Source organism: Lycium barbarum, chromosome 3 (genome assembly GCF_019175385.1).
Source record: "Lycium barbarum isolate Lr01 chromosome 3, ASM1917538v2, whole genome shotgun sequence".
NCBI lineage: Eukaryota > Viridiplantae > Streptophyta > Magnoliopsida > Solanales > Solanaceae > Lycium > Lycium barbarum.
Window position 1 is genome coordinate 10,394,517 of NC_083339.1, and position 11,034 is coordinate 10,405,550.

An 11,034-nucleotide genomic window follows, 5' to 3' on the forward strand; every position below is an offset into this window, starting at 1 on the left:
TGCCGTCTGAGTTATGCTATCGAGATTCTATAAATGTTTATATTTCGATATGTTCGAACAATCCCAAAAGCTTTAATTTGATATAATCCCCCGCGACATCCGAAAGGTACGTGCTATGACTATCGTCTGATTTCTTTCTTAAATGACCTGTCATTCGGATTATTCTGTCGAGTCTTTGTAAATATTTTATGATGCATTAGTTTATCACTACTCCATTCGTGGATGCCTCAATGTTTCCTTCACTGAGCCCGGGCCAGGATATGTTATCACGCGTATTCCACTGCATTGTTCGCCGTGCCTCGATGTGAGGGGGCAGGTATATATGTACATGGGTTGTGGAGTATGATGTGCCATGTACACACATTCTGATATATGATGATATGATATGATATGGCCATCTGATATGTGCACATTCTGATATGATATGATATGTTACGGAGCTATTCCCTACTCTGGAGTATGCTGTGTTGTGGCGCCAGTGACGGGGTGGCGACCACGTTCTGTTCACCGTGTCCCATAATGGGCCGGATATGGCATATGTTCTGACATGCATTACCTATGTTTTATGAGTAAGCATTTTTGATACTCCGGTTACTATACGTATTTTCTATATCCTCTGTTCAGATTATGATTCTGTTTATTGCGCCTTATGCTTTACATACTCAGTACATATTCCGTACTGACCCCCTTTCTTCGGGGGCTGCGTTTTCATGCCGCGCAGGTATACCCAGATGATGCGAAGTTATTATAGAGGGTGTTCCAGCAGAATTGACAAGCTCCTTTTGCTCCTGGAGTGCTGCCGAGTCAGAGTGTGTATGCTATGTTTTCTGATTATTTGTTAGAGACTTTGCAGACAGAGTCGTGGGTATAGAATGTCAGTTGTGTAAGCGGCTTCATCAACCGATATGTCACTCTGTATTATATGTTAAATTCTATATGATCACAAATTCTGTTGATTTGGAAAGCTTCGAAAAAGAATATTTTTGAGAGCATACTGTGTATTTTATTTTATTTTATTTAAAAAGCCTAATAAGATTTTGTATGTCCTAAAGGTATGTGGGTTCGCTAGGCTCTGGATATGGGGTCGGGTGCCCATCACACCCTAGTGGAATTAGGGTGTGACAATTATGTTATACCGAAAGAAAGAGATAGAGGAGCGGCGGCTAGATGTTGATTAAGAGCCCGTTTGGCTTAGCTCATAAGTCGTTGAAAACAGCTTATAAGTTATTTTCAGCTTTATTGAGTGTTTAGCTGGCCAGCTTATAAGCCATTTTGTGCTTAAAATAAGCCCAAAAAAATAAGTTGACCCGTTTGGCTTAGCTTAAAAAATGCAGCTTATAAGCAAAAAAAAAAAAAAAAAAAAAAAAAAAGCCCAATTTTATTTTTTATTTTTTTTTGCTTAGAAGCTGCTTTTTTTAAGCCCATCCAAACAGGCTCTAAGATGATAATTCAGAATTGTAATGTGACTTTTCTTTCCCTTAGAAAAATTCCAATTAGGAAAAGACTTTCACTTGATGTGTAATACTATTATTATTTCCTCATATTGATACATGCATCACTACACGTGGATTTGCGATTTATTTCCAATCCTATTCTAGTTTGGTTTCTAATCCTTTTGGAATTGGATTTCGATTTTTATTCCTATTTGGAGTTGGTTTTGGCTTCAAGAAAAAGCACCATTCATTATTTATAAATAGAGTAACTTTGGAGAATTTTTATATGCTCATTGTTATTCTCGTTGACAATTCAGCTTCAAATCACGTTTGCCGATTCGTTCACCGTTGGATCGGCCTGAAATTTTTACTGAGTGTTTCATAGTTTATTTTAACGGTGGAGATTGAATCTAGAGTTCCGCAGCATCATATTTCGATCCCAGAACAGCAGTTCCGTTTCGGGTTTGCCTCTTTTCGACTTAATAACACAATGTTGGCGAGGAAGCAAAAGGCTTACACCCTTTTGGAAGCTGATGATGATGAATACAATGATGTTGGTGAGAAAAGTAGTTCGGCTACCCGTAAAAAGAAGTACAGGAAGAGGGTTGAAATCCAGGACGATGAAGACGACAATGTAGCCAGGAATGGGAGACGAACTTCAAGAGATCAAGATGACCGCGACAACTCTGAGTCGGAAGAAGAAATTCTTCGGGACCAAAGAGAGAGGGAGGAGTTGGAACGGCACATTAGAGAACGGGGTGCTGCCGGGATTAGAAAGTTGGCATAACCAAAATTATCGAGGAAGGAGGAAGAAAAGGCAATCAGGAGTGCTGATGCGTTGGGCCGAGATGACATTGCAAATTTGAGGAAAGTTACGAGACGAGAATACTTGAAGAAAAGGCAGGAAAAGAAGCTCGAGGAACTCAGAGATGAAATCGAAGACGAGCATTACTTGTTTGAGGGAGTGAAGTTGACAGAAGCAGAGAGACTCGAACTAACACATAAGCAAAAAATATACGGAAAAGGGTCAAATATACCCCTGTACTATTAGAAAAGGGTTAAATATACCCTTCGTTATACTTTGTGTCCAAATATACCCTTCCCGTTATACTTTGGGTTCAAATATACCCCTCTATTATACTTTGGGATTAAAAATACCCTTCATCCGTTAAAATTAGCCAAGGTGGATATGAGATCTGAGGTGACGCTGACAAATCGGTGAGATGGACATGACATGGCATGCCACCTCACTACCCCAACCCATTTACCCCTCTCATCCCCTTCTTCTCGCATCACTACCCTCTCCTCCCCCTTCACAACATTTGCCAGCATTAGCACCACCACATCATTTGTTCATTCTTTTTTGCAAACTAATGGTGCTACTGAATTTGCAAAGGTGATGCATCTTTTTTTTTTCCACAAATGTTAATGCATATTTTTCGCAAATAGAGCACACTTTCTCCAATTAAAAGGGCGTTAAACAGAAAAGAGTCATTATGTCTGCAATTTAGAAATTCAAGTTGCGATCTATTATGCATAGGCAGTTGATAAATTGGTGAAACAGCAGCAGTGAAGGTCTTGATGTACTGGCTTGTAAGTATCCATAAATCACACAATGTGAAGAAGCAATGGAGCTCCATAAAGTCAAATTTTGAGTTATATAGTTCTTTTAATGGCTAGCTATTAGTGTATAAGATGTTATGGTAATACACGCTTGCAAAATTAAGATCTATTGTGCAGCAAATGGTGTGTGTCAATTACTCGACAATAAATTAATCAAAATGCATTTTTTCAGCAGATCCTGTTGTAGACTATAGTGCAAAATACATTAAACATTTCCGGACCAACTTCACCATTGATTCATAAAGTTTACAAAGGGGTATATTTTAGGACAAAAAAAATAAATCAATAAACAGAGGGGGAGGAGAGGGTAGTGATGCAAGAAGAAGGGGATGAGAGGGGTAAATGGGTTGGGGTAGTGAGGTGGCATGCCATGTCATGTCCATCTTACCGAGTTGTCCGCGCCACCTCAGATCTCATATCCACCTTGGACAATTTTAACGGATGAAGGGTATTTTTAAACCCGAAGTATAAAAAAGGGATATATTTGAACCCAAAGTATAACTGGAAGGGTATATTTGGACACAAAGTATAACGAGGGGTATATTTAATCCTTTTCTAATAGTACAGGGGTCTATTTGACCCTTTTCCGAAAAATATATGAACTAGTTAAGAAGAAATCAGAAGATACTGATGATGACACGGGCGAGTATAGGATGCCTGATGCCTATGATCATGAAAGTGACGTAAATCAGAAAAAGAGATTTTCCGTGGCTTCGCAGTGTGACAGGGATCTAGATGCCGCTGGAAAGACGAAACCTTTCGCAGAACAAGAAGCGCCGGAAGAACATCAAATTGCGAAAGCTACTCTTAAATATGGGTCAAAAAATATAAAGCCAAGATCTGATGAATATAAATTCGTGTTCGAAAACCAAATTGAGTTCATAAAGGCAGCAGTAATGGACGGTGCTAATGTTGATCAAAACCCTCCCATTGAGTCAATAGAGAAATCTATGGCTAAATCAGCATTTGGGAAACTTCAGGAAGATAGGAAGACACTACCAATTTATCACTACAGGGATGATCTGCTCCAAGCTATTAACGATCATCAGGTTCTTGTGATTGTTGGAGAAACGGGCTCAGGGAAAACCACACAGATACCACAGTATCTACACGAGGCGGGGTATACTAAACGTGGGAATATTGGATGTACTCAACCTCATCGAGTTGCTGCAATGAGTGTTGCTGCACGTGTGTCTCAAGAAATGGGAGTCAAACTCGGCAATGAGGTTGGCTACTCCATTCGGTTCGAAGATTGCACTTCTGAGAAAACGATTCTGAAATATATGACCGATGGAATGCTTCTACGAGAACTCCTTGGTGAGCCTGATCTAGCCAGCTACAGTGTCATTATGGTTGACGAGGCTCACGAAAGAACACTTTCGACTGACATTTTGTTTGGGTTAGTAAAGGATATTGCCCGATTTCGGCCTGATCTGAAGTTGCTTATATCAAGTGCCACTCTAGATGCAGAGAAGTTCAGCGATTATTTTGACTGTGCACCAATTTTTAAAATTCCTGGAAGACGGTTTCCAGTTGAGATACACTATACGAAAGTGCCAGAGGCGGATTATATGGATGCAGCATTAGTAACCGCTCTTCAGATCCATGTAACTCAACCACCAGGCGATATATTAATCTTTTTGACTGGGCAGGAGGAGATAGAAACAGCGGAGGAGATCATTAAGCATCGGATACGGGGTCTAGGGACGAAGATTGCTGAGCTGATAATTTGCCCGATATATGCAAACCTGCCAACAGAATTACAAACTATGATATTTGAGCCCACTCCTGAAGGGGCTCGTAAGGTTGTCCTGGCTACAAATATTGCTGAAACATCACTGACAATCGATGGGATTAAATACGTTATTGATCCAGGATTTTCTAAGATGAAGTCTTACAACCCTCGGACGGGGATGGAGTCCTTACACGTCACTCCTATATCTAAGGCATCTGCCAACCAACGGGCTGGTCGATCTGGAAGAACGGGTCCTGGAAATTTCTTTCGGTTATACACTGCACATAACTACATGAATGATTTGGAAGATATCACAGTCCCAGAAATACAAAGGACCAACCTTGCAAATGCTGTGCTCTCTCTGAAGAGCCTTGGTATTGGGACTATGGACTTGATGAATTTCGACTTCATGGACCCCCCACCATCAGAAGCTCTACTTACAGCACTGGAACTGCTCTTTGCCCTTGGTGCCCTTAATAAGCTTGGCGAGTTAACAACAACAGGTAGAAAAATGGCCGAGTTTCCACTAGATCCGATGCTGTCCAAGACAATCGTTGCCTCCGACAAATACAAGTGTTCTGATGAAATAATAAGTATTGCTGCAATTCTTTCTGTGGGGAATTCAATCTTCTATCGTCCAAAGGACAAACAAGTCCACGCGGACAATGCATGAATGAATTTTCATACGGGCAACGTGGGAAATCATATCGCGTTGCTAAGGGTCTACAATTCCTCGAAGGAGGCAAACTTTTCAACAGATTGGTGCTATGAGAATTACATCCGGGTCAGAAGCATGAAGAGAGCTAGGGATATTCGAGATCAATTGAAAGGCCTGCTGGAAAGGGTGGAAATTGAGTTGACTTCAAATGTGAACGACTTGGAAGCTATAAAGAAGTGTTTAACATCAGGATTTTTCACACACTCAACGAGACTACAAAAGGCTGGAACTTATCGAACTGTTAAACATCCCCAAACAGTTAACATTCACCCAAGCTCAGGTTTAGTGCAGTCGCTTCCTAGATGGGTCGTCTACCATGAGCTAGTCTTGACGAGTAAGGAGTACATGCGACAGGTTACTGAACTGAAACCGGAATGGCTTGTAGAAATAGCTCCTCACTACTATCAGTTGAATGATGTTGAAGACTCTAGCTCAAAGAAAATGCGCGGAATTGGTCGGGTATCTTAGGATCAACTTCTATCTTTGCAAAAGAAAAGAGCGGTCTCAAGAGAGTAGCTTATGCGAGGATTTGGAAATCTTCCCGTTAGGTAGAAGGATTTTGCTAACGGAGGAAGTCCATGCACATTAACTGACATGAATCAGAGAGCTGTGTATAGAATTTTATAGATTCTTCATAACCTTTTTAGTTTTTATAGATTTATGGCTGTAATTCTCTGTATGTGCCTAGTTCTATGCATTATTTTGCACGAGGAAGCATGCCATAAGAATATTTTTTATCATGTAAACCATGTAGTTTAAATTTTTTCAACAGTCCTGGAGTATTATAAACATGATAATATAAAATCTCGTAAGCTGACAATGTCCAAAAAGAAGAATGCGAGAAGTTCATATCCTTTATATTCCACTAAAAGCGAGTAGTGAGGATGAAAAAAAACATAAGCTATCTCCTTCATGCTCTAACTATGTCCATAATTCTAAAATGACAAATAGATTAATACCTGGAGAACTGAAAGAATGGCATAGTATATGAACTGTTATCTAGCTCTATCAATTTCTTCAATTATTTACAGTCTAGTGTTCATAAAACTGCTGAATTATGTGCTTCATACGTAAATTAATTATGCAGGATAATGACCAGTCATTGCTCAATCCTTGATTAACTTATGAATTTGATAATTCTTTATTTTGTATTGAAAGTAAGCTATAAAATCAGGATACCATGGAAGTGTTGAATTCTGGATAGGAGAAAAATGTATACAGTATTCCATCATAAGCTACTCTAATTTATCACAAGTACATAATCCACCAAAATTAGGTTATATTTACCAGGCTCAATACATCAATATTCCTCCTAGAAATTCTATCCAACTCATCATGAATCATCGACCATCAGAGAGAAGAGAATCTGTTACAGATGGACAGCGGGAATGTGCATAAAACGAAGAAGATGGATATGACTTGACAAAATCATCAAAACCTCCACGATAGTCAAATGTTAGGCCAGCTGATGAAACACCGAGTGCTGAGAACTCTGGTAAGGCCACAACACCATCCAAGAACAACAAGATTTGTCGCATAGTTGGCCTAAACGAGGGTTCTGAATGAGAGCAGAACAAGCCCAGCTTCAACACCAACTCCACTTGCCCTGGAACAAAATCAATGCCTATATTTGGATCAACAGCCTCAAGAATATTACCCCTATTCCAGCACGAGAACACCCAATCGACCAAAATAAAATCATCACCATCTTGTCTTGGCTGTATCGGCCTCCTACCACAGGCAACTTCAAGCAAAAAAGCCCCAAAGGAAAATACATCGGTACTAGGTGTTGCCCTGCCAGTTCTGGTATGCTCTGGTGCCAGGTAACCAAGAGTACCAATGACACGAGTAGTTTGAGGATCGGTCCCATGACCATATAGCCTTGCAAGTCCAAAGTCTCCTAGCCTTCCATTTACTTCACCATCCAACAAGACATTACTGGCCTTAACATCTCTATGAACAACTACGTGGTCACATTCTTCGTGTAGGAAAAATAGTCCTGATGCTACACCTCTAATAACTCTGAATCTTTGGCTCCAATCAAGAGTGAGTCTTGGTTGGTCGTATAGATACTTGTCTAGACTTCCATTAGACATGTATTCATAAACCAAAAGTAACTCTCCTTTCCGCCTGCAATAACCCAAAAGTGGTACTACGTTCCTGTGTTGTATACGACCTATGCTTACTATCTCCGAAACAAATTCCTTCATCCCTTGTCTTGATTCATGAGATATCTTCTTTACAGCTATCTCAAGTTTGGTGATAGGCATCACTCCTTTGTAAACTTTACCAAATCCTCCAGCTCCCAATAGCTCTTTTTCTCTAAATCCCTTAGTGGCTATGTACAAATCTTTATACTTGAACCTTTGCGGTCTATACTCGCGTTCCCAATCTTCAAGAAGTTCTTCATACTTCTTCCTTCTTACACAATAAACCACCATTGAGGTTGCTACAACAAGTGAAGCCAAAGAGATCAACGGCAAGCCAATCGTTACAAATCTTGAAGTCCCTTTGCGTCCAAAACGAGGAAGATTAGGAAGTTGAGAGAGTTCTTGAGCTTTCCCATTTGCCTTGAAGCTCCATCCCAAGATATAATGATGTGTTGGAACTGAACCAGTTGATGATGAAAAACCAACATACATGGTATCATCAAGAACTGGTGAAAGATCATAACTCTTCACCAAAAGCGGCCTAATTGGTTTCCCCATATGTAATGGAGCTACTGTTACATTAATTTGCTTAGTCCTGCCATCATAATCAACCCAAACTTGCATTGGCTGGCCACTAATTAGAGTCAAGTTCTGAAACAAGCCAGTACCATCAAAATAACCTGCTGGATGAGATGCTACAGACCTCAATCCATTTATATCAATTCCAACATGATTGTCATTGATATCACCAAAATCCTCACTATAGATTGTATCGAGCTCAACTCCCACAACATGGTTTGATTTATTCCCACTATTGGCTGAGTTAAAAAGGCCAAGATAGTGATTTGCTACAGCTCCCCGAATTCCTCTCTGTGGCGCAATAACGAAAACCAGTCCATGACCACTTAAATTTCCATAATCAGACCTTATGGCAAACACAAAGGTTGTGGAGAAAGAAAATGCAGTATCATTAGGTGAATTCTTGAAATGAATTGGATTTGAATAGAAAGCATGGCCCTGATCTTGTGTTTTTGAATCTGTTAACAGCAAAAGGCCATTGGATGTGAGCTTAGTTGTGCCATCCAAGCTAAGATTCCCTGATTGGAATCCATTGTAAGTGAATGCATTAACTTCACAAGAAGCTGGTGCAAAATCAAATAAGAAGAGAGCCACTAGTATGAAAAAATTGAAGAACATTGGTAATATTCTTGATTGGGAAAATATTTTGACCATATGAAGCTTTGTTCTACTGTTTATACTTTATATGACAAGAAATGTTTTTCTGTGCAATCTAATTAATGAGACTGTACATTCAGAGCCAGTGGCGAAGCCAGGATTTTCATCCAAGGGTTCAACATCTACTATATATACATAACAAAATAATTTTAACTTTGAAAATACACTGTAATTTTTTGCTGAGGGGGTGAACCCCTGGAGCCAATGTGGCTCCGCCCCTGTTCAGAGCCACAAAATGAGAAAATTAATAAATGCACAAAATGTACGAGGCTATGTCCAAGTCTTCTACAGTAATCCAAAAATGTTACTATATGCCAAGTCGTCTCAGGTAAACCAAAACAAGTCATCTACCTAGTTGGTCCATCATACTTGTACTGAAATTTGGACTTACATGAGAGGAAAGGTCTATATTTTCAACTGCATATCTTTCTTCAAATGTCATTAGTTTTAATTGTTTAAGCAAATATTATAGCTTAATGTAGAAAAACATCTAAACAATTAGAAATGGAGTATACAAACTAGGGAGGATAATATCTTTTAGATTTCCTCATTTGAAATATTAAATGCATTTGAACTTACCATAAATTATAAATTGATGATCTAACGTGTTTGATGCCAACCACTCAGCAGATATAGTACAAAATATTAACTACCAATTGATGACCCTTTTGTAAGGTACTGAAAATTTGGCAAGTGGCAAGAATTTAATTTCAAGTGCAGTATCGTTCTCATGTTTAGTGGAATTAGATTTACATCGTTAATTTTTATCGGTAACTTTCTAACCCCTCCAAATAGAGGTGGATCTAGTTTTTAATCAATGAGAGCTTTTATATAGATCTTGTATATGTATTAGAAAATTCATTAAGGCTTATTTTAGAAAGTTTAGGTGTTTGTCCAAAACTTTTAACGAAAAAATAAATACTCCCTTCGTCTCATATTAGTTGTCCACATTACTATAAATATCCGTCCCAAAATACTCGTCCATTTACAAAATCAAGATAGAATAAATTAAGTTATTCCTACTTTGCCCTTAACATTAGTTGTTTTTTAAAGTAACAAATATTGATTAGAGTGCAATTAATTGGAGAGAAATAAGCGTAATGTAGTAAAAAAGTACACTTTTATTTATGAATTCTTAAGGGCGTGTAAAGGAAAAAGTGAACAAGTAATATGGGACGGAGGGAGTATTCTTGAGTGGTAGTAGCTTTAGTATTTGCAAAAGTGTTTTTCATTAGGCAAACACAAAATGTTATATTCAAAAGTACTTTTTCAAAAGGCACTTATGAGAACAAAATATTTTAAAAATAAGCTGATTTTGAAAACTTTACCAAACAAGCTATAAATTTGACAAGAAAATGAAGATCGAATCCTTTGGGTCATAATCAAGTTGAATTTCACGTTGATATGCCCTTCTTATAATTTATAAATCAGTCTATTCTAACTACGTTTTGTGTCATAATAAGTCGCATACATGAATTGAAATGTTAACATGCCCGGAAGCCCACGCTATTACTTTTTCAATCTTCATTTGTTATATGTGATAGCTGTCCAAATCACTCGCCACGCAATAGGAAAAAATCTTGCTTGCAATATCAGTGACGTTTTCACTCGAATTCATACAATCCCTTTTTATTTAAGTTTAGAAGTTAATCGGAATTCGTCTCTAAAATTTAAATCTGAACATAAAATTTCCTTGAAAGAGACTTAGCTCGGTGGGTGATAATTTTATTTTTCCGGAGATTGCTATACAAAATGAATAAGTTTAGCTTCCTATTTATAGAAGAAAAGAACATGCTGTGAGACTTTTCAAGAAACTGTTGCAAGGCTTTAGTTTTCAGAAGCTGCCTGCTTGAGCTACTTGCTAGCGGTTGGGTTGATTGCAAGCCTCAGAAAGGGGAGAGATATTTTATTTCTCTTGAGATTGATAGACAAAATGAATTAATTTAGCTTCTTATTTATAGGAGAAAGAAAGTCGCCAGGAGGATTTTAAAAAGTTGTTGCAAGGCTTTTCAAAAGTTGCTTGCAAGCTGTCTGCTTGAACTACTTGTTAGCTATCTGCTTGACTGCAAGCCTCAGGAAAATACACAAGGCTTTTCAGGAAATTGTTTGCAAGTTGCATGCATGAGCTACTTGCTTGGT

At 38.5% G+C, this 11,034-nt stretch overlaps 1 protein-coding gene, 1 long non-coding RNA gene and 1 pseudogene across 2 annotated transcripts; 2 read left to right on the forward strand and 1 right to left on the reverse strand.

Annotated features, from left to right (window-relative positions):
* Positions 1 to 111: 111 nt before the first annotated feature.
* Positions 112 to 992, forward strand: LOC132630290 (uncharacterized). The gene is made up of 2 exons (XR_009578564.1): positions 112 to 569; positions 722 to 992. It is a non-coding gene; the product is annotated as an uncharacterized LOC132630290 (long non-coding RNA).
* A 648-nt stretch (positions 993 to 1,640) lies between these two features.
* LOC132633725 (pre-mRNA-splicing factor ATP-dependent RNA helicase DEAH1-like) lies at positions 1,641 to 6,073 on the forward strand (annotated as a pseudogene).
* A 630-nt stretch (positions 6,074 to 6,703) lies between these two features.
* Positions 6,704 to 9,110, reverse strand: LOC132630291 (L-type lectin-domain containing receptor kinase IV.1-like). The gene has a single exon (XM_060345873.1). It carries the CDS (start codon positions 8,890 to 8,892, stop codon positions 6,850 to 6,852), a length of 2,043 nt encoding a protein of 680 aa, XP_060201856.1. The 5' UTR covers positions 8,893 to 9,110; the 3' UTR covers positions 6,704 to 6,849.
* Positions 9,111 to 11,034: the final 1,924 nt, after the last annotated feature.